General features: G+C 37.3%; 1 protein-coding gene across 3 annotated transcripts in view; it reads right to left on the reverse strand.

Moving 5' to 3' along the window:
- Positions 1 to 25,157, reverse strand: part of LOC104216086 (uncharacterized) — a 39,597-nt gene extending 14,440 nt beyond the window's left edge. For 2 of the 3 annotated variants that reach the window (XM_070174567.1, XM_070174565.1), the window contains exons 1-11: positions 25,006 to 25,157; positions 24,238 to 24,552; positions 23,179 to 23,417; positions 18,010 to 18,166; positions 12,867 to 12,944; positions 12,460 to 12,534; positions 12,220 to 12,339; positions 10,589 to 10,753; positions 3,269 to 3,794; positions 2,890 to 3,046; positions 552 to 661 (exon numbers count right to left, since the gene is read on the reverse strand). In XM_070174567.1, coding sequence (XP_070030668.1) covers positions 552 to 661; positions 2,890 to 3,046; positions 3,269 to 3,794; positions 10,589 to 10,753; positions 12,220 to 12,339; positions 12,460 to 12,534; positions 12,867 to 12,944; positions 18,010 to 18,166; positions 23,179 to 23,417; positions 24,238 to 24,546 — 1,936 coding nt within the window. In that variant the 5' untranslated portion in view covers positions 24,547 to 24,552; positions 25,006 to 25,157. The remainder of the gene's footprint in view (positions 1 to 551; positions 662 to 2,889; positions 3,047 to 3,268; positions 3,795 to 10,588; positions 10,754 to 12,219; positions 12,340 to 12,459; positions 12,535 to 12,866; positions 12,945 to 18,009; positions 18,167 to 23,178; positions 23,418 to 24,237; positions 24,553 to 25,005) is intronic. The other variant, XM_070174566.1, reaches the window with a different exon arrangement.
- Positions 25,158 to 25,324: the final 167 nt, after the last annotated feature.

Below are 25,324 nucleotides of genomic sequence, written 5' to 3' on the forward strand. Positions count from 1 at the left end.
ATAGCCACACAAATGTTATGGAATGTTTAAGACCACAAGTTTCAAATGTCTTATAACCACACAAATATTATGGGAATGTTTAAGACAATAAGTTTCAAATGTCTTCATTTTTTCTTAAACTCCATGCCAAGTCAAACTATGTCACAAATTGAAACGAAGGGTATATATGTTATCCATGTTCGCATTTGAAGAAAACACACGGTCGAGGCATTAATTATATGTGCTTTGCCAAGTAAAGTTGTTTCGCTGGGAAAAGTCCAAGTAGGGGATTGGCTTTACAAATCCTTACAAGTTGTGTCATTTGTCTATTAAGCCAAAAAGATAAATTTACCCCTTTTTGAGAGCCCATCAGCGGCACATGTCATGCTAACCTGATCTAACACCTATCATCACAGAAGTACTTTAAATAACAGCCTTATAGATGGGTACAAAAAATAAGAACCATTAATTAGGGGATAAAATGACTAGGCAGCCCATAGTCTAAGCACAACTTCGCAAAATAACTCATCACTATCATCTGCAATAAAAAATGAAATTGCATTACAACATACCTGAAATATGAATATATGACAAAAGATATACCAGCGTCAAACACGCTATGGCAGCAATAAGTACTGCAATTATTACATTGCCCAGCCACTCAGGGTTGCTGCCAGGATTCCTGCAAAATGTGAAACATTAAGAATGCGAGACTTTGATTATTCTCCCGTCTCCACATATATAAAGATCAAAAATACAGTCAGACCTCTCTGTAACAGCATCCTTATATAACAGCACTTCTCTATAAAAGCCAAATTTTTCCGGAACCAAATCTCATATTATATTATAATATAGGTTTTCTATAACAGCAATTCTCTATAACATCCAAAAATATCCGGAACAAACGAGGCTGTTATAGAGAGGTTTGACTGTACAACAAATCAGACAAGTTGTTAACAATGATAACGAAGCATATCTTTTACCTAGTCAGGAAATACACAGGAGAAACTATGACCACAAGTTCACTAGTTCCGAAGCAATAAATGCTGACATGATACCCTTACATGGGACTCTCCTATGTTTAATATTTGTGCACATACCAGTGTTATATATCTGAGACATAAGACCTTCAATGAGTGAAATTGCTGACTCCGTAAAACATGAATTTTAGGATGAGAAAAACTGTAAAGAGAATAATTGAACTAAGAAAGTGGCATAGGTTATATAGGTTATCATGAGATTATTCAACTTTTCCAAATGAAAATTTTCTTAATAAAAAGGGGGTTTCTATTTTAATGCACTAATGCAGAATACATCTGAGGTATATTGTTTTATTTTAAGAACTTAGCAGAAGTTTAGGCTACTGGTGCTGCTTCTGAATTTTCTCAGTGAACCGTCAAGGTACTTGTCCAAAAATAAATATAAAACATAAAAATACAGTTAAATAATCACCGAGTTAATGTCCGTTTTACTGAAAGAAAACCAAACTAATCTACGGAACAAGGATTTACATGCTAGAGGTAAACTTTCAAGTTTCAACAGGCATGTCAAGGAAGTAATTCAGTTCAACCAAAAAATGCAAGCAGGCCATGTCACGTAAAGTAACCAGATACCCCCATCACTTAAACATATAAGAGTTCCATCAATGTTAAGCAGAACTTCTCAAACTTTATGGAGTATTGATACAGAACAAGAACTCAATTTGGTGACTACAAACAAGTATAATCTGAGATACGATCTTGTTAAGAAGGAAAAAAAAAATATTGAGTGCTTCGCTGCTGTAGTATAATAAATGTCCAAGCTTAGGACCATCTGTATTTACCCTGATTCCAATGCATTAGGACACCTCTTGCTCAACTGACACTTTTCCGTCAACGCATACTTTTTCTAGGTCCTCCGAATTAATAGCCAGAAGCTATGCTTCAGGTTCAGTGTTGAAGAACAAGAACTTACATGAACTTTTCCCACAAATGCTTTTGTTGTATGATTTTGATATTTCACATTTTACGCTCATGTAGGTTGACAATTCATGAATGTGGATCAATTTTATTTCATCGCGTTCCTAACTCTTGGTTTACCCGATGTTAGGCCCCATATTGTACTGTCCACGCTTCAAATGTCCAGTCCCGGGCACGGGGAGAGGGGAAGTGTTCGAGTCTCACATCATTGTGGGATTGGTTTGTTTGCTTTCTTATATGGTCTTCGGCAATCCTCACCTCATGAGCTAGCTTTTAAGATTGAGTTAGATCCAAGACCATTTCTTAACAACAATAATATTAAAAAGGAATACAAAGAAGAGCCAAGTTAATGGAAGATGATACATTATGAGATTTAGTTATAAGTATCTGAGCTATTCAGATATGAGTTATAAAGTATACTTTTCAAGTTGCTTAAAGTAAGTATGGTTAAGAACTTCTTTTTGATATACACACACACACATATTTTGTTGAACATATTTTTCTAAAGTTAGCGTGTCTTGATCCAGCCTCGGATTGGGTAACTACTCACTAATCGGTTGGTTCACATCTCGTTGTTTTTTTTAGATGCAGGTTAAATTGAGTCGTAGAGCTAGAGATAGTGATGGCCAAAGTTGTTCGTGGGTGACATTTGTGTTGTTAAGAGATGCTACATCATGCCTACGTTGAGTTTCACTATGTAGTAGATACATCATTGTTAGTTGATGACTATTAGTTACTGAGTACATGCATATAACTTGCTTATATGTTATGCATGATTGGGTGATATTGTGCTACTGAGGTTAGTTGATCAAAGGTTCGCCTCAGGAGGCAAGCTCAAAAGTTGCCGGTCATGACCCCTAATTTGGGTCGTGATATCAAGATATTAAGGAACTGAAAAATCTGTTAACACACAATGAGGGCTTGCTTAGTAATAAGCATCTTGGAGCTTTACCTTTCAAGTCGAACTGCACTGCCAATTAATGTGGCAACCAAATGAACAATTATGCCAGAAGAAAGCAAGAAAGGCACGGATAACCCAATCAGCAAGGTGACCGTTTTGAGTGGTTTTGGCAGCCGTGCAGGTGATAAAGTTGCTTCAAGCAATCCATCTAGATTTTCAGAACATTCATCAGTTGACAGCGCAAACTACTGATACAAGGAATTTCAAGGTATTTACTAGGTCAATTTGTTAGAACTAGTATCCACGCTACAAGAATCTGCCCAAAATATATGGTCAACAAAATCAAGATTATTGGGTGCATGGTGACTTATGGGTTCTCATGTCCATATCATAAATGCCAAACCAAGGAATGAAATAAATGTGGACTCACATGCAAATGCAGGAGAGGCTAGCCAAACAAGAGCCAAATAAGAAGACCCTATCTTGTAAAAGTTTCCCACAATCAAAAGAACAAACCACTGCATTAAACCAGCTTTAAAGAGCCATCTCTCAGCATCTAACTTTGCCAGATCATCTTGCACAACGAAAGGCAGGTTCACGTTTCTTCTCGAAAATGTTTTTGTCAGATACTTCACCAGAATGAGATAACCCACATGTTGACCAGTGAATGCCCCGAGCACAGCAGGTGCACCGAACAAACCAACTACTAGCCATGGACTTGAAACAAAGGGAATGGGCGAAGATGATACGAGGGGAAGAACAAAGGCAACAAGTAAGGAGAAACCGATAGCACATATCCACATGAGAATGAGACTCAAGGATGATAAGGCCAATGATACCATGGCAGAATATCCACCCATGAATAATGATGTTGTCCATATTAAAATTGACTGCAATATCACTGAATTGTAGAGCATCCTGGCAAAACGCTGACGGAACACAACCATGTATGCTCCCTGAAATATCAGTAACAAGCATTAGAAAGTGTCGTGCAAAAACGATGCAATATAAACTCTAAAGAGGAAGTTATCAGTATTTATCATAATGCACTAACTGAGGCTCGATTGTAAGTTTCCTGTTTTTATCAAATAATAAATAAATAAATAACTTTGCCCTCATCAGTTCAGTGAATCTCCTGTCAATAGATTCACAGCTATATATGTCTGATGCTCACTGATCCTAATCGACAGGAATTCTGACTCCAAGGTGGATTAGAGACCAGAAATTATTTGGGAAATCTCAGACAAATATCAATGGTATGGAACTATATGTCCTTTCTGATGAGAAAATAAATTCATTAATCAAAGGAAAAGATAAAGCTACATAGAAAAACAGAAAAAACAGCTAAGCAAAAAGTGGTTTTTAAGCTAAAGCTACCACTGGGAATAACATTTTATCTTATTCTACATATCAAGAAAGGATTTTAGTATATCCTGCGTATGCCAAGGGTTGAAGTACTTTAGCACAGCACTCAAGTGAAATGCACCACAAACATGCGCTATTGTTTGCATTTTCATTACTAGGAAAATTGCTCTAATCCGCATCCAATCCAGAACAAGTCAAAGGCATCCTCTATCATGGAATAGAAATCATATCAAAGCTTTCCTTATTAAGAGTTATTTTTCTTTCTGGGAAGGAGAAATGGATAATGGAACCAATATTAGGAAAAACAGGCTTGTTTAGGACCAAGGTGTAGTTGTTGTACTTGCTGTAAAGGGCTTCTCTCTATCTCAAAACCATGGGCCCGCGATCTACCCCCTTGTTTCTCAAATTCTAAGCTAAATATCTGCTTTTACAGTTTCCAATACCTTTAGTCACAACATGATGTATGGATAAAACAAGGGATGAAATCTAATTACAGTTGAACTCTATTCACAAATAAAAACAATTAACATTAAATTAAATAATCACAATTGAATTTTACATTCTTATAAAGAGCAAGGATGGATTTGGCTCCAAAAATGCTACTCCCTTCGTTTCAATTTATGTGAACCTATTTGACTGAGCATGGAGTTTAAGAAAAAGTGAAGATTTTTGAACTTGTGGTGAAAATGAAGCACATATATTTTGTGTTGCTATAAATCATTGCATAAAGGTAAATTATTTCCAAATATAGAAAAGGGTCATTCTTTTGAGCACAGACTAAAAAGGAAATATGTTCACATAAATTGAAACTGAGGGAGTACGTCAACATTTTCATTATAAAAGTTCCAATTTTCTTCCTTCAGGATAAGAGAAAAACAAATATAAAGGAAAAGAAGAGCATTTTTTTAAACTAAGGGTGTGGCCTAGTGGTCAATAAAGTGAGATGAGTGTTAAGTAGTTAATTATGTATAAGTGTCCCACATCGGGAAGTAGATAGATATTATTATGTAATCACTGTATATAAATAGAGTTGTACAACACTTTAATTAAGTAATTTAATAATAAGATTTTCTCTCGTTCTTTCTCACATGGTATCAGAGCAATCGTGAGAGATTTATTGCTGTGCATAAATTCCAGCGACTCCGGAAAGAAAAATCAGTTAATTGAAGGTCTTTTTCCGGCAAACACAAGTCTGCAGCATGTAAAAAGCCACTTTTCGTCAGTGTTGTGCAAAAACCAATACCACGACGAAGTATATCAGCCTCCGGCAACCAACCCATAAAAATTCTCCGTCAGAAGACTCCCCACGCGCCGTCAGAAGACTCCCCACGCGCCGTCAGAAGAAATTTTCCGGTGAAGTTCCGACGCCCACGCACCGGTGCGTGAGGCTGTTTCCGGCCAGATTTTGGGAAAACTTCTACGGGACAGTGTCTTCTCCTCACAAATCCGAGCCTATTCATCCAATTTAAATCAAATTCCGACCACTTCTATATTTTTCCGGCGTGAATAGTGATTTTCCGGCGTGAGCAGTAATTTCAAAAAAAATCTGCTTTTTCTGGTGCAACATAATAATGGCATTCGCATCTGAAGCCTTTAACTCACAGTCTGTTGGATCCAATGCATTGAATCCAATCCAGATGGTTTCTTTACCGGATTATATTGAGTTCCTTCACTACAAAGCATGTAAACAGACATCTTCAGACATAGCTTCCGTTGTTCAAACAGATAGTAGTGACTTGTGTCTCCCAATCTTCAACATCTGAGTATTGGGTCATTGATTTAGGTGCATCTGATCATATTTCTAGTAATAAATTTCTTTTCACTAGCATTTCGTATTCTCAATCTCTTCCAAGAGTCACAATGGCCAATGAGAATCGAACCATAGCAACTACAATAGGTCAAGCTAGCCCACTTCCTTCCTTACCTTTAGATTCAGTTCTTTATGTTCCCAATAGTCCTTTTAATCCCATAGTCGTTAGTCGCTTAAGCCAAATCACTTAAATCCGTTGTTTTATTTCTTGTCGACCTTATTTTTATACAGGAACGCAGTACGGGGCGGATCATTGGTATCGGGCGTGAATCAGATGGACTTTATTACCTTATCCTTGCAAAAACTTGTCTTCCTTCAATAACTTCTCTTGCTACCGATTCACCAGATCTATTACATAAATGGTTGGGACATCCCAGTTTGTCAAAACTTCAGAAAATGGTACCTGGTTTATCTCACTTGTCCACTCTAGAGGGTGAGTCATGTCAGCTTGGTAAGCATATCCGCTCCCATTTCCCTCGGCGCCTTGATAATCGACCAGAGTCACCTTTCACTTTAGTCCATTCAGATGTTTGGGGTCCTAGTCATGTCAGTTCTACCTTGGTATTCCGCTACTTTGTCAGTTTCATTGATGATTATTCCAGGTGCACTTGGATATTTTTGATGAAAAATCGGACTGAATTATTTTCTATTTTCCAGACCTTCCATGCTGAAATTCAAACTTAATTTGGGGTTTCTACCCGCATACTTCGTAGTGATAATGCCCTAGAGTATTTGTCTTCCCCATTTCAGCAGTTTATGAACTCTCATGGGATTATTCATCAAACATCTTGTCCGTACACATCTCAACAAAATGGGGTAGCTGAAAGAAAGAATAGACATCTTATTGAAACTGCTCGTACCTTACTCATACAATCTCATGTTCCGTTGCGTTTTTTGGGGATGCAGTTCTTACATCTTGCTATCTTATTAATCGTATGTCATCTTCAGCTATCCAGAATCAAGTTCTATTCTCTGTCGTGTTTCCCCAGTTACCTTTGTTCTCTCTTCCACCCTGTGTCTTTGGAAGCACGTGTTTTGTTCATAATCTTACTCCGGGAAAAGATAAGTTAGCTCCTTGTGCTCTTAAGTGCGTATTTCTGGGTTACTCGAGAACGCAAAAAGGGTATCGATGCTATTCTCTTGACCTCCAGCGGTACCTTATGTCCGCTGATGTTACCTTCTTTGAAACTCAATCATACTTCACAGGTCCAGGTAATCACTTAGATATTTCTGAGGTGCTACCAGTTTCATCTTTTGGAGATACAATCACTATCTCCCATTCATCTTCCTCTACAACTCCAGCTCCACCACCTACAGCTCCAGTTGCAGCTCCACCAACTACAGCTCCAATTGCAGCTCCACCACCTATAGCTCCAGTTCCACCACCTGTAGCTCCAGTTCCACCACCTAGTCCAGTTCAACCTTCTGCAGTTCCACCACTCTTGACTTATCATCATCGTCAATGTCCAGCATCAAGCCCAGGTGATTCACGTCCTGCATCAGATTCTACACCTACTGCGGAATTCTTTTTTTTTTTATGACCGAGAAATCCGTCTAGGGCCAATCCTTTGGACCAACCGCAGCCTTCGAAACTCGGTGGAGACCACCCTTTGCCATTTGAGCTAGGCCCCGGGAGCTTGTCTCCTCTTAGTCAACCAATTGCACTCCGCAAAGGTGTACGATCCTATGTCGGTTTAAGTTATCATCGTATCGTCTGTCATCAGCTCATTATGCTTTTATATCATCTCTGTCCACTGTTTCTATTCCTAAGTCTGCAGGTGAGGCACTATCTCATCCAGGATGGCGACAGGCTATGATTGAGGAGATGTCTGCTTTACATGCGAGTGGCACTTGGGAGCTTGTTCCTCTTCCTTCAGGTAAGTCTACTGTTGGTTGTCGTTGGGTTTATGCGGTCAAAGTCGGCCCGGATGGCCAGGTTGATCGGCTTAAGGCCCGTGGCTAAAGTAGCATCTGTTTATCTCTTTTTGTCCATGGTTGTTGTACGTCACTGGCCTCTTTATCAGTTAGACAATTAGAATGTTTTTCTCCACGGTGATCTTGAGGAAGAAGTTTATATAGAGCAACCACCTGGATTTGTTGCTCAGGGGAGTCTAGTGGTCTTGTATGCTGATTGCGCAAGTCACTATATAGTTTGAAACAGTCCCCTCGAGCTTGGTTTGGTAAGTTCAGCACAATTATTCAGGAGTACGGCATGACTCGTAGTGAAGCTGATCACTCTGTGTTTTATCGGCATTCTGCTCCTAATCTATGTATTTATCTGGTGGTTTATATTGATGATATTGTTATTACTGGCAATGATCAGGATGGTATTACTAATCTGAAGCAGCATCTCTTTCAGCACTTCCAGACTAAGGATCTGGGCAGATTGAAGTATTTTCTAGGTATTGAGGTCGCTCAGTCTAGCTCAGGTATTGTTATTTCACAGCAAAAGTATGCCTTAGACATTCTTGAGGAGACTGGAATGATGGGCTGCAGACCTGTTGACACTCCTATGGATTCGAATACTAAGCTTCTGCCTGGACAGGGGGCCTCTTAGAGATCCTACGAGATATAGGAGGTTGGTTGGCAAATTGAATTACCTCACAATGACTAGACCTGACATTTCTTTTCCGATGAGTGTTGTAAGTCAGTTTATGGATTCTCCCTATGGTAGTCATTGGGATGCAGTTGTTCGCATTCTTTGGTATATAAAGTCAGCCCCATGCAAAGGGTTACTATTCGAGGATCGAGGCCACGAGCAGATTGTTGGGTACACAGATGCTAATTGGGCAGGATCACCTTCTGATAGACATTCTACGTCTGGATATTGTGTTCTAGTAGGAGGTACTTTGGTCTCTTGGAACAGCGAGAAACAGAATGTAGTTGCTCGGTCTAGTGCTGAAGCCGAATATCGGGCCATGGCTATGGCAGCGTGTGAGCTAGTTTGGGTCAAGCAGTTGCTCAAGGAGTTGAAGTTAGGAGAAATCAGCAAGATGGAACTGGTGTGTGATAATCAAGTTGCTCTTCATATTGCGTCAAATCCGGTGTTTCATGAGAGGACTAAATACATTGAGATCAACTGTCACTTTGTCGGAGAAAAGATACTCTCAGGAGATATTGTTACAAAGTTTGTGAAGTCGAATGATCAGCTAGCAGATATTTTCACTCTTACTGGTTCTCGTATTAGTTACATCTCTTAACAAGCTCGGTACATATGATTTATATGCACCGGCTTGAGGGGGAGTGTTAAGTAGTTAGTCATGTATAAGTGTCTCACATCGGGAAGTAGATAGATATTATTATGTAATCACTGTTATAAATAGGGTTGTACAACACTTTAATTAAGTAATTTAATAATAATATTTTCTCTCATGCTTTCTCACAATGACAACCATGATGGTCACTGGAGATAAGGGATAGAAGGAAAAACATTGACCGGGCAAGTGACATAAGGCCACTCATCCATAGGCATTGTTATTAAACGCCATCGTTTCATAGGTGAAGCCATGTGCTTTGTAGAAGTGTGCGCTTCAAACAATGAGGCAGAATTATTATGGTGTACTCGTTGAAAATATTTTACACATTATTCTTAACATTTCTCGACTTTCAACATTCTACATGCTACATTTCGTTGTCTAAAATCTCACAATAATCTGATCAATTTTCAGTACAAGCTCCGACATCTTCATTCATCAGAAAAATCATTTCGTATGGCGGTTGTATATCATAATATAGTATAAAAAAGTCCATGAGAAAAAGTCTAGCCCTATCTTAACCTTATGATCCTAGTCAGCTCGTCTCTGTCTTGAGGCCAATAACCAGTGACCCTTTTGTTAACCTCACATAGAATATCTATCTTGTGTAGTCGGGTAGATTAACTTCCAAATTGCTGTTAAATCATCATCCTATATGGTACATTATCTTATTGCTCTTGTTAGCTGATAAATGTGATGTTTCTGCCGGAAGAGATGTCAAAGTAATTCGCAATCCAAGTCAAAATTAATATTCTATATCCTCGTTGCCTATGCACTTTATCAAACAACAACAAATACTATTACACCTCAATCCAAAACTAATTGGGATCGTATATATGAGTCCTAAATTCCTCATTATCCGTCTCCCTCTGTTTCTGTTTCATCTAATATTCAATAATTTAGAAATACTGCCACATCCAAGTGACGATATGATGGAACCCCTTGCCCTTTTTTATCACATTTAGGTTCAATTGTAAAATGCGCCCGGGTGAAAACGTCCATTGTATTCAACATTGTGAGAAAATTATCGTAAATGACCTAGGTGATTACCAAAATGAAAGCAAATAATGTCTCCAGAACTATCAATCAAGCAAAAGGCGTTCTAAGCAGTTATCAAATGATCACAGAAGTCAAATCCTCATCTGACTGCTTATTATAGGATCTAAGGTACCCATCTTCTTTTTTTCTATTTTATTTCATCAATAATACTATAATTCATCCTGCAGTAGACACCAAATTGCGAGGTAGGAAAAATTTATCAAACAATTAACAACCTCAAAATCAAAAGGTTAAACAATAAAACTGCAGTTCGTAAACATACCAAAATGTCAAAATAAATAGCAGTATCCTGGCCAGACTTTCCACGGGAATCTGTCGCCTTGCCTTTGGGAAGATGAGCAGAAGTTGCAACCTTAAGCAGAAAAGCAAGCATATTTTCTCCAAGATGTTGAAGAGAACCAGGCTTCAAAAGCTTTAATTTGTCATTCTGCATGCACAAAGTACCATTTTTGTAAAATAAAATAACAGACTCTCCACTTGTTTTTAAAGCAAATAAGCTCAAACAAGTGACAAGTCTCCTGGGGTTTTAAGCGAGAAGAAACGCACACTTCTTTGAACTAAAGCGCACAATTTATAAAAATTACCTAACAACGGGAACATAGCTTATAACATAAAAACTAATTACATATTTCGATTTCCAATGTGCAACCATGAAATATTAATCCCATAACTCAATTAGATATCATTCAACCCCATCAAAAGAAAATATCAAAGATTCAATATTCAATTGCTTAGCCATTTATATATAACTTCTTCTTTTTTTTTTATTTGCACCAGGTGTCCGAGTCTCTAAGAGACCCGACTAATCCCGGGGGTACACAGGCCCTCGGCAAGGAGTTTCCCGCAAGTGCACCACGGTTAATTCAGGGTTTACCAAGTCTGATGGTCCTTAGAAATTGTTTGCACCCAGTGGGTTTCGAACTTGAGACCTTGAAAGGGAGCAAACCCCAAGGATCAAGTCAATTGCCACCAGGCCAACCCCTGAGGGTTAATATATAACTTCTTTAGTAACAATATTGATAATCAGCTTGAACTGACACATCCCGAGAGGAATTATAATATTCAATTAGCAAAAGGCCCTATCCTATCCTCCTTTTCCTCTTTCTTCCATCCATTAAATCAAAATCAAAGAAGGGATGGCTTCTTGCTCGTATTGCTTTGCGCCCTACTGTGGGAAGTGCATTCTTCTTTGTAGTTGCTTTGTTCACCCATACAAAACAAGGACCCATCGTTTTGCATCACCTCATCACTTTAAGTGACGGATCAATTGCTTTTAATAACACTGGACACTCCTGATATTGTTTTTATCACCATAAATAAAAAAAAGAGGTCCATGAAATTCATTTCCAATATGCAAATTAGAAAAGTAGTTCATAATGAGGTTCACAGTCTCATCAGCAGCTTCCTTTTATAGATTTGGTAAAGATAATACTAGAAGATCTAATCAGCTTTCTTTCTGAATGCTTCATACAGTATGATAAAACAAGTACTTTCATACATTATGATGCTTGAAACACTTAGTGCTCCTAGGTCCGGAGAAAGTCACAGGGATAACTGTGTGTATCAGTCATAGAATGAGCTAATATGTTCTGTTGACATGTCACGAAACATGGGCCCCTCAACTACAACAGATCATTGCACAATTACTGATGCAACAAAATTACAGAAGCTTCGTTTTTAAGGTCTCAGAATTGTTCAAAAATGTCAAAATTCCAAGTCAGACAACAAATGGTTCATAAATTATGGAAAAGTTTGATGACTAGCATACTATCTGACTTAAAAGCGTTGCAAGCTTTCCTTTCTAAGCACACTATTAGCAGAGATACCATTGATTGCCAGTAAGGTAGTATACTAGTTTATCCTGCACTAGTCATTGGGTGGCATAGTGAATACCTTCGTGTGGTATACGGCAGTATTATCAGCATATGCAAAGTCCAGCCCAGAAAGACCGGCAAGCTCTTGGTACACTTGGAAATCGGTAGCAGATTTTATTGCCCCGGATTTAAATACGTCCTGCAGCACTAAAGACAGTGAAATGTAAGTTCAGAACCTCAACCTGGAGGAGTTACTAACATGAATGGTACAACAAAGATTTCAAATAAAAAAAATTCTCTTTGGATAATGCAAACTGACCTGTGCAACTATTTGGCCAGATGGATATTTTGCTGCCAAGGCAAAATTTTCAATTGCCCATGGCTGAGGACCAGCCTGTTAATTAAAGAGTAATAAGAGCTAAAAATAAGTATTAAAGATAAACAGAAATGGAACTTATATGTCGATCAATTGATGAAAAATGTTTTTGAAAAGAGCAAGAGCCTAAAAGACCTCCCTTTGTCCTAAATAAGTTCAGTCATGTTCCTCGAAAAATAGAGAAATCTATACATGCAACTCTGATCAAAATTAGCTAGTCACCAAACTTTTGGAGAAAAAGAAAAGAATAGCAGCAGCTTCCTTTATCTCATACACATCCATACACCAACTGTTCAGTAATCAAATGAAACATAGGGATTAAAAAGGAATGTAATAGGGTAGATACAAACCTGAAATATTCCTGACTTCCCTCCAACACCCATGGCCTCCAAGTCAATAGCCATTGTTACAGTATCACTCCAAGGGTGCTACATCAATGAAATAAACACACAAGTTAACAAAATTCATAACTTGACTTTAAATCATAAAGTTTAGCAGTTAATTTCTGCTGCTGATACTTACAGCGCTTGTGAGTGCTGAAAATACCTATTCAGTTAAAAGCACTAGTTGCTGTAAGAGATGCATAAAGAAACTGTAAGTAGCATAGACATGGACACCATTCTTCCAACTTATACTTTTAGAGAATCCACGTTGTGCCCCAAAGAAAAGAAGAAGAAAAATATCAAACTGGTGTGTCAAGTATCGCGACATGAGTGTCTCAAATGAAAATAAAAAAGGCATTGGAAACTAGACTTTGTATGGGGCAGATATCCATTATGTCAATCGCTGTCATTGCTGGATTCAAGTGCGCTTGAATACAACCTGAAATTTAATCTATTCTTGCATCCTAGAATATGCCCGTTAATAGGAAGAAGCAAAAGAAACATCATAGATGTAATAAACACACACAGTACGGACCAAGTTGTTCCCAAAAGCATGAACTGACCAAGATTGTATAACATGTTGAAGACTAATATAAGTCCTGTTCTTGAAATTATGGTTGTGAGAAATAGCATTGGAAAATGGCATACGATTAATAAGATAACAATATGTGAGAACTGCATCCCCAAAACGCAACGGAACATGAGATTGTATGAGTAGGGTACGAGCAGTTTCAATGAGATGCATATTCTTTCTGTCAGCTACCCCATTTTTGTTGAGATGTGTATGGACAAGATATTTGATGAACGGTCCCATGAGAGTTCATAGGCTGCTGATATGGGGAAGACAAATACTCTGGAGCATTATCACTACAAAATATGCGGATAGAAACCCCAAATTGATTTTGGATTTCAGCATAGAAGGTTTGGAAAATAGAAAACAACTCAGATCGATTTTTCATCAAGAATATCCAAGTGCACCGGGAATAATCATCAATGAAACTGACAAACTAACGGAATTCCAAGGTAGAACTAACCCGACTAGGCCTCCAATAAACTCAAAGGTGACTCATGCTCGATTATCAGGACGCCAAGGGAAATGGGAGCGAGTATGTTTACCGAGCTGACATGACTCACACTCTAGATTGGACAAGTGAGACAAACAGGGTACAATTTTCTGAAGTTCTGGTAATCTCGGATGTCTCAACCTTTTATGTAATAAATTAGGTGAATGAGTAACATGACAAGCTATTGAAAGAGGACAAGATGTGAGTCCATGTGATTTAGCAAAGTAAGGTAATAAAGTCCATTTGATTCATGTGTGGTACCAATAATTTGTTCTGTACTGCATTCCTATATAAAAACAATGTCATCAAGAAATAAAACAAAGTAGTTAAGTGATTTGGCTAAACGACTAATGGATATGAGATTAAAGGTAAGGAAGGAAGTGGACTAGCTTGACCTATTCCAGTTGCCATGGTTTGGTACTCATTGGCCATTGTGACTATTAAAAGTCATCGAGAGTAAGAAATAGTAGTGAAAAGAGATTTGTTACTAGAAATATGATCAGATGCACCTGAATCAATGATCCAAGAGTCGAAAGAAGAGATTGGGAGATACAAGTCACGCTATTACCTGTTTGAACAACAGAAGCTATCTCAGAAGATGTCTGTTTACGTGCTTTATACTGAAGAAACACAATCTAATCTGGTAGAGAAACCATCCAACTATTCAAAATATTCGTTGCCATTTCTTGCAATCAAAATTCAAATAACCTCCCGTTATTACAGCAACTTTATTGGGAAATTTGCCGAAAACAAACAATGGGTGAACAATGCTAGTACAAATCTAGATAAATGTGGCAACAGTAAAGACACGCCAGAAACACTCTATATGATGCCGGAAAATATTGTTCAAGTAGCTGAAGATGAGAGTTCGCCGAAAAGATTAACTGGACCTCGTTGGGACTCTAGTTTGATGGTCGTCATATATAAAAAAAAATATGAGTGACTTTGGACTGGCTGGACTACCCCTAAGAACCAGAAAGACAAGTCTGAATCTGGAAAATTCCGAAAACAGTTACCAGAATCTGAAAAAGGTTCGTTGGAATCTGGAAAAAATCATTGGAATATAGTGGAATCTTGATGGATAGGCTTGAAATGAATAGGCGTTCACCGCAGAAGAAAACTGCTCGTTGGAGAATCTGCCAGAGTGAGTCTTCACGCGCCGGCGCGTGGCTAGATCTCCCCAAAACATACCTCCTTCTAGTCGGCGCGTGCGAGGTCCGATCACACCGATTTTTGTTGGGTTCTGGCCGCACGAGGAATCTGATCCTATTGGTGGTACTGGTGAAGTACCCCTAAGAAACAGCGAAACCTCGGAACAATGTACCCACAGTTAAATTGCTCGGCAGTGAGGTCTTTCTTCCTGAATGTCACTGGAATGATGTACAGCAGTAATTTTCACACTAAAATCTCTGATACCATGTGAGAAATAGCATAGGAAAATATATTGTTGATATATATTCTTTTACTATAATACAAGGAGCTATCTGTATCTAAACTCTATAATTACATGCTACTCCAATTCTAATGTGGGACTAATGCCTCATTTGTTTGCACTTAATGGAGGTCTGAATCTTAATTATTCAAATCTCACACATTAAGTGCATTTGTTTTTTAAGTCTGAATCTGAATCATTCAGATCTTGATCATTAAGTGTTTGTTTTTTTAGTTTCACAACCACTTAATGGGTGTGAATAGGTCTGAACGATTAAGATTTATAACAGAGACTTAGGCCTCATTTGTTTGCACTTAATGGAGGTCTGAATCTTAATCATTCAGACCTCAGACATTAAGTGCGTTTGTTTTTAAAGTATGAATCGTCATTATTTAGATCTTAATCATTAAGTGTGTTTGTTTGTTTTACTTCACAACCACTTAAAGGGTCTGAATAGGTCTATATGATTAAGATCTATAACAGAGACTTAATTTCATTAAGATGCTACGTATTACATATTCATTATTAACTGCCGCTACCGCTTACCATTATCAACTACCACCACGTCGCCGCCACCACCATACTCCACCACCACCACCACCACCATCACGCCACCATCATCCTTAATCATAGCCACCACCATTATCGACCATCACCACCCACTACACCCACCACTCTGAATACCATCATTCTCACCCGCAATCAATACTCATCCACCTCAACTACCACAACTGACCACCCCATCACCATCAACAACCACAGCCGGCGCTGCCCATCATTATAACCTACCACCAACCACCCACCACCTTCCCCAGTCACAACTACTACCAACACCCGCCGATTAACTATCACCACCACCATCCTCAATCATAATCGCCACCACTACCAATCACTACTAGCTACTAGCATGAACCACCATCATCAACCAGAACTACCACCAACCACCGTCTCTAGTCGGCATTCACCCGTTAGCCATCGCCATCTAACAACTATCATATTTTAAAAAACTATATATTTTATTGATAGAATATTAGATTAGTTAGTATTTCATTTGAATTTTATATTTATTAATTTTCAAATAAAAATAAATTTTATACATTCAGATGTTAAAAATCAAACAGTCTTAATTATATAGTATTCAGATCTTAATACACATCTTAATATATTCAGATTCAGATATCTTAATCTTAATACACATCTTAATATTCAGATGTCTTAATCTTAAAAAAAATGAGGCCTTAATTTCATAAAGATGTTACTATACACATTCACAATTAATTACCGTCACTGCTCACCATTATCAACTACCACCATGCACCACCCACCACCTCCATACTCAACTACCACCACCGACCACCACCATCCTCAAATATAATAGTCACCGCCATCATTATTGACTACCACCACTTGTCTCTTCACCATTAATGACTACCACCATTCACCACCCCCACAATTATCAACTACCACCGCCGCCACCACCATCATCCTCAACCACAACCATCCGCCCATCCACCTCAACTACCACCACCATTATTAACCATAATAGCCAGTACCCACCATTATGAACTACCACCACTTTCCTTGACCACCACTACCACCATCCACCATTAACAACTATCACCACCTACCATTCTCAATCATAATCTCCACTACCAATCACTACTAGCTACTACCTCGAACCACCACTATCAACCATAACCACTACCAACCACCACCTCTAGTCGGCATTCACAAATACCAGCACCTACCATTCTTAATCATAATCTCCACTACCAATAACTACTAGCTACTATCTCGAACCACCACTATCAACCAAAACCACTACCAACCACCACCTCTAGTCGGTATCCACAAATACCACTATTAGTCATCACCACCATCAACTACCATATATTTATTTATTTACAAAAATATTTTGTTGATAAAATATTGAGTAAATTAGTATTTTTAAGTTTTATATTTATTAATTTTTAGATAAAGATAAATTTTATTCATTCAGATGTTGAAAAAACAATCTTAATCATTTAGTATTCAGATATTAATACACATCTAAATTCGGACATCTTAATTTTAATACACATTTTAATATTGAGATGTGCATTCCGATTCAGACGTCTTAGTCTTAAAAAAGCAAATGAAGCCTAAGCATACTAATATATACATAAACTATCTAACAATGGTGTCTTTTGGTAATATCTGAACTCCTAAAGCTATGGGTGGAAAATTTAGCTTTTAGACCCTTCTAAGTCAAACAATCAATTATGCCCGTCACAAATTAGTTGGGCCGACTACATGAATCCTATACATACACCTCGTACAAATTATGCACAGAGGTTGATGGTGCTTTTTCCACTTATCATGCCTTTCTTGAAGCATTGTCTAAGTTATGCACATTACTGTTCATGAAAAACCTTATTTATGAAAACAAATATCAATGGAAAACTTTGATTTCTTGTTTGTTTACTGATTCCATGCAAATAATGCTCAAAAATCATAATATTAGCACTCACTGAAGACATTTACTCCAGTTTTATAAACTGATAAGACAAATAGAATTTCGTTTCTTTTTTTATGCGTATATATAGGAATAATGATAGTCTTAAAGGGAGAAAACCTGAGTTATAAAGCTGTGAGCACCATTTAAGCCCTCCTCTTCTCCTGTATTAAACAAAAAAATTACAGCACTTTTGAACCCATGAGCCCATTGAGACACTCCTCGAGCAAGCTCCAACATAACAGCTACACATGAGCTACAGTCTCCAGCGCCTTCACTAAAGGAAAATTCAACCAATATGATTGGCCAATATTAGCAAGCACCAGTTTAACTTTGCATGCAGTAGAAGGAAATACTTGAATCATTGGATTAAAGTAAAGATAGTTTAATCTGTCAATAACAGTTTAAGATAAAACAGATAACAGAAAAGAAAAAAGGGGGTTCTTTATCATGTTCTTGACATTATAGAGAAAGCAACAGAAAACCTGAAAAAGAATTAACTGAACCAGTTCACAAACATTTAAAAGATCAATCATAATAGGGATATACAGTTGTTGCAGATAAAGGATTTTGAACCAACATGCCACATGCTATCCTCTGAAAAATACTACAAGAAAATGTCGAAGACAGCCAAACCACAAATGGTATGCGCATAGAGTCAACTCTCCTGCTGATTATAAGAGGAGAGAAAAATACTTTTCTTGATGATAAGAGTCAATACAAAGTAGATTTTTATGTAGGAGCCATTAATTTATTCATGAAGAAGGGGGTCTTTTGGTTCAAAGACAAGTTATGCAAGGATTACTCATCATACGGGGATTACAATACAGGAAGGAATTAGTTAATGCAAGGATTGCGACACGAAAATTAGTAATGCATGGATTGGCAGTGTAAGGATTAGTAATGTAAGGATTGGCAATGCAGGGATTAAATAATACAGCGATTGTAATGTAGGGGTTATTTCTTTTTGGATGTCTGATTTGCTATGAATACGCCATGTATAATTTAATGTGTTTACAGACAAAAAGGTTTTGGAGAAACTTGCAAGATTGGGAGGTTGGAGAATTTTAAAGGTTGGTTGAATTACTTCACATACAAGGAAATACACAGGCTAGCCATGATGTATAGAGGGGGCGAGGAATAATGGAGTTTTTCTATTAAGTCCTATTATGAGAAGCTTTTGATTAGAACGGAGTCAGCTTTTCCACAACTTGGTATGGATCCGTGAGGTATTAAGAAAGATCTATTTTTTACTCGGCTAGTTGAAAGGTGTTGATTGGCTGAAAATTTTGAGAAAGAAAAAGATTACTTGTGGTAGTTGGTGCTTCATCTGTAAATATTCGGGAGAACACGTGAATCATCTACTTTTACATTTTCGGATAGCGTCTCATTTGTGGTATGAAATACTGGGATGTCGGGCACTATTTAAAGAAATATTGTTTCGTTGGACCTATCGAAGAAGAAAGAGATGACGCGGAGCGGGATATTGCTCTCCTAGCACTTACGTGGACAGTTTGGAGAGAGAAATAAAAGAGCTTTTGATGGTGTAGAGGAGGATTTTGTACAATTGAGGAATAGCCTCTTATCCCTTATTTCTTTTTGGTGCATCCACTAGATACCTGTATGTATATAAGATTGGGCAATATTCATAGACAACTATCATTTCATAAGGAGTTTCTATTTTGTATACTTCTTGTATAGGGGCATATTTTGCCCTTCTTTTTATGAAGTTTTATAACTTTAAAAAAAAAAATGTGTTAGCTGTTTACACAAAATAAAAGTTTGTTTTGGAGGGAAAGAAGATATAAATTTGTATGACCTCATTACAATAGTTTAATCCATGGATCACTAATACCCACATTCTTGTTTCATATTCTACCCTGCATAAAATAACACATAAATTCCTGCATAACTTAGACAGGTTTTTTTAATGTGAATCAGGAAAAAGAACGTACCAAACAGTGTTTTCTTTTAATAAAGCCCAAACGGTGTATATCTTATACCAAATTTTATGGGGGTAAGAAAATGTCAACCCATAAATATATAACGAATGACGGTGATAACTCCTAATGAGTTCTACCAAACAGCACCTAAGTACCTTATTTGCAAGAATCTTAAACCCTAATCAATATACAATATCATAGAATATTTACAGGATTTTGTAGATGAATTTAGAAATGCTCTTGACATTACAGAGGCAGATCCAAGATTTATATCCTATGGGTTCAACTTTTACGATTTCTAGCATTGAACCCATTATATTTTTAAAATTATGGGTTCATATCCACTATTTTTGCAATTTTAAAGAATTGTTACTCTGCATCAAAAGTTATGGGTTCAGTTGAACCCGTTAGTTGTTCACTACATCCGCCTATTGACATACCCCTTCAAACTAGAAAATATAGGTCATAAGCTCCAACCTTGCCACAAATATATTTAACTTTTGGACCACGGAATGGTTTGTTGGACATACTTGCCCAACTTGCCATGTACACTAATAACCTGGTGGAAATGAGTCCAGACTTTAGTTTCACACAAAAAAGGTAACAATCAATTCAATATGCATGGTACCAAGTTGGACGTAATATGTATTGAAGCCTAATTGTAACAAATTAATTCTGTCCCGGTCACCCATTTGAATATTAGCTCAAGTAACTATTTCGACCATATAAGCTCATATGTTGCCAAGGCATAGTCCGATACTCAGTTTATTACTTGACCTTGCAACCACATCTTGCTTCTTACTTTTTTGCGCGATCAAGTCTCCACTGATCAAATATCCAGATGGACCATTTGTCAAAGGACGATCCGACCCACTGACCAAGATTCCCTACAACTCGCACCAATAGCAGCTTAAGCAGTCAAAGATTGATTGAAAGCCAAGCCAAGTCAACGCGTCCTGTCCTGCCAAATGGCCTATCTACTTGTGTTCATGACTTGAACGATGTTCAGTTTGGTTTCTAGTTTTTTACCACTACACCAGTGACCATCACAGCAATCTTATAGAAGTTGGATAAAATACTGATAGTGAAAGAAATATATGGACATGTCATAGTAAATAGCTTAATTTCCTGACTAATCTCTTTGAATAGTTTGCATCTGCTGAGAACTCCCTGTCCTAGAAGTATTTATAATACCAAATCAAGAGTCAAAATTCAATCTATAAATTTCTTGAGTTCTCTGCAAACTTGCCGACAACAAATAAAATACGACAGACAGACTAATCATTTAAAATAATAGAATATAAAGTTTTTTTATGATGGCGGTGTCCTGGCCAGCTTGTGTGCACCTCAATTATTTCACCGGGTATTTGCTAACTCCCACCAGCAACCGAGTAACTCTGTCCATCAAGGCTTAGGCGGACAGGACGAAATCTTATTTTTTGTCAAAACTAAGATCTCATGGTTCCTCTCCCATTTCATTGACCACTAAACCACACCCTTTGGTTCAAGTAATAGAATATTAAGTATGGGACATGGAACACAATTCACTCCACGAGTTCAATTTATTATTAGAGATTTATTAAGTTAAGAAATTAATAGTAGAATTGCTTACTATATATCATAGGAACCGTAAGGACACTTTGACCTTTATGCAATACTTGCAGAATATCCAAAATCTCAACATACCTACCATTTATTGCCACTACCAAGATGGTATACCATGTGTTAGGATTGAAGCACACTAGGTTTCCAAATAATAAATGAAAATTAATGAAGAATGAAGAATAGAGAAAAAAGGAAAAATTGCCCCCAAGAACAAAGAGAGGACAAGTTACCTCACAAAGTTGAAAGAAAGTTTTTATCCAAGAGAGCTTGAGCTCTCAATCTCATTGAAGGCTAGACAACGGAAGATGATGAAAGAGACGAAAGAAAGATCCTACACTTCTTGCAATGAAAACACACTAATATTTCACTGTAAAAGAGGGTATTTAAGTACATCTTCAACAGTCTTAACATCCTCGTGGGAGTCAATTAGGTAACATCTAATCTCTGACTTGGACTTCAAATCATAAATCTTATCCTTTCTCAACTTGCCTCCTTCTCAGCTTGCAATTTTCTGCTCAACTAAGTAATATCTTTGTGTAGCGGGTATTTGGCAAGCCAAATCGAACAAATAGCGTGACAAGACTCCTAAACAAACATCGTCAACCAAAAATTCTTGCAAAAGGCGAATATAAAACAAACAAGTGTCATCACTATTCTTACACATAATGCATCAGTTTGAGGTTAAGGAACATAGCAATTGTGATTCCATAAATTAAGCCTAAATTTGTAACCATCTCTGAGTATCCGTACAACTGGCTGAGGTCATTCTCAAAGAAGCCTAAGAGATGTTCCAGTAAACACATCTACAAGTCAACTTCTGGAAGAGAAAATTTACATTTCAAGAAAATAATTAACATTCCGAAGTCACCATGCATTTCTAAAACTGTATTTGAGGAACTGTTGTGATAGTCAGTTCAGGAGAAGACCAGTTTTACCACCTAAAGAGTGTCTCTTGACTCTTGAGCTCCAGGTGGACTTTTGAAAGCCGACATTCCAAACCTAGTTTAGAGCATCTCTTGATATATAGTCCATGTAGGTCCGGACAACAAAAGAAACACAGATGACAGGAAAGTGCTCTATTCTATAGTGCGATATGGTGTCTTGTCGGAGAACTGTTATAAGATTTCCAAAGGATCAGAAGACCATTGCTACAGAATCAGCAGTCTAATTTGGTTTTTCTTTTCTTTGTTTCCTCAAGGCTTTGTGCTTCTGCTTATGTGGGAATATCTACTTCTTGGGGGAACTTACATCAATACACTTGTACATGTATGCACAGCATATACCTTTGGCATTCTTATCGGAACTTATGTCAATACTTGTTGGCAGCATATACCTTTTGCTTTCTTATTCTGCTTTGAACAAATCAGAACTTTTTTAAAAAAAATTTGGGAGGCCGGGGGAGGCTATAAAGTTGAAACATTACGAGGTATGGAACTTAAAGCCTTTAGAATGAGAAGTGCAGGTGAGCAATTATTGAATTTAGTCATTTAATCAGACTGAAATAAGAAAGAATAGACTTAACAGTAACAATATTCTGGATTCTTGAACCACATTTGGTACATATATTAGTGTGAATAGCAATTATTTCACAAGCAAATAGGTAAACACACACACACACACACACATATATATATATATATATATATATATATATATATATATATATATATATGTGTGTATATATATATGCAAGAAAATACAATGTCTGAAATTCAATGAAAAGGATGTAGGAGAAACATACGCGGAAAACACAGTATCAATGTGGGAAGACACTAGAATAGCATTTTCTGTTGCTTCAGAAGCATATTTCGGTGAGATCCTTAGTACAATGTGATTCAGATCTGAATAAACAAGAGTTTTCCCCTTGAAAAGTCCACCAACCATAAGATTAGCGCCAGATTTAGCATGAAAAAGATCTAATTCTACGTCAACTTCCCAATGAGCTTTTTCTTTAATAGTTTCTGTGGCTTGCAAGACGTACTGCATCAGAAAGGAGAGACAAAGAGCATAGAAATTAGCAACCTCTAAAACATGAGATTTCACTCTCAACCATCAAAATGAATTTAAAACCCTCTATGTGTGTGTGAGCACAAGAATTGGTGATGATCAATTGTAACACTTGTTAGGGTTTTGCTTTATGCTACTAGCTTTCACAGAATAAATTGTTTTTGTTACCTAGGAATTATGTATTTCAAAGAGAACCCTCATATCACTTGTAGTCATGCTAAATATGCAGTTATAATGCAGTTACACCTATGCCTAACAGTCTAAAGAAACAAATGTTTTGGAACCACCTTCTCCTTTTCTTTTGTCTATAAGAAACCAAGTGTAAATGGCCCTTCCTTTTCTTCTATAACAATTAACACCAAAGAAGAAAGGCCTTCAACTATAGATTTTAGGGCCTCAAAACTATTTCTTTTCATTTCTCCGCTTAAACTAAATATAAGAACTAGTTACACCTGAACTTGTTTGGGACGGAGGCATAGTTGTTGTTATTGTTGTATAAGAACTAGTTGGACATACGATTTCCCTTTTAGAGAATAAATAACAAAAAATAACAGCTTTTAGAAAATGAAACTAATCAGGGCAGTCCGGTGCACAAAGCATTCCGAATTCACATAGAGTCCGGGGAGGGGCCCCACTCCAGGGTGTGATGTAGACAGCCTGCCCTAATGTGCATTAATGGATGCTTCCACGGCTCGAACCCGTGACCTGTCTTACGGAGACAACTTTAAAATTGCTCCAAGGCTCCCCTTCAAAATGAAACTAATCCAACTGATTAACTCAAAAACCGGTATACCTGCAAGGCATGATCCAATGCATCTGAGCCAACAGGATGTGGACCCAACTGAGTCAATGCTTTAACATGTTTGATGGCTTCATGCTCGGAGAAACCCCTCTTACCAACTTCTTCAGCACCAAGAGGCTTAGGAAGATTGAGAAACTGATGTTGATACACAGACCAAGTTCCATATGCCACTAGCACAAACAATGCCAAAATCACATACTTTGATCTCTTAGCTACCAGAACCACAGTGTCCTCGGAATTGCTTGTCTCAGTTCTGCTGGATGGCTTAGATTGTGCAGAACCTTTAGACCTCTGCCTCATTTTCTTCTAACAATACAAAATGAACCGATTAAGCATACACCTTATAAATAGGAATCATCCAAAGAAGATGATTTTTATACTTATTAGATTATAACAATATCACCAGCAAAATTTATTGAAAAAGATGAAGATTTAAATATTAAATACTTTTAAATAAACAAAAATCCTTAATAATAGATTGTAACACTACTAATGTTTTCCATTGATCATCTCGAATTACCACAAGCACAACCAAAAAAAAAAAAAGACTCGGTGAATTTTGGGTTATTTAAATGCATTATAACAACATTATCCATACAAAATTCATGAAAGAGTCAAACATTTAAGACAGGAAATCGATACATCAAAGACTAAAGACATAATAAAACACAATAACAGAAGGTAGTTTACACGTACATATCTGAGTACATGAATTGTGAATATACTGATGTATTAAGAAGTAAGAAAGAAAAAGATAACCTTTGTGTGATTGGTGGTGGCTATAATGGAGGAAGCTTCGAGTGGAAATTGTAGTTGCAGATCAATACAAGAGCAGCGCAACGATGAGCAAAGACAGGATGGGGAAGGCGGAGTTTAGTTTTTGGGTATTTGGAAAAACTAAATTTTTTGGAACGCTGTGGGTTAGACAAATCCCTCAATGTGTAAATAGTAGGGAGATTTACGCTTATGCCCATGAGGCCCAAAAATATGATCACCTTGCTATATTGTAAAGATTGTACGGGGTAGCTACTATTTAAAGTGGTATTTACTTTTTATCCAGCATTTTTAATGATGAGCA

The sequence above is a fragment of the Nicotiana sylvestris genome, chromosome 5 (assembly GCF_000393655.2).
Source record: "Nicotiana sylvestris chromosome 5, ASM39365v2, whole genome shotgun sequence".
Classification (NCBI taxonomy): domain Eukaryota; kingdom Viridiplantae; phylum Streptophyta; class Magnoliopsida; order Solanales; family Solanaceae; genus Nicotiana; species Nicotiana sylvestris.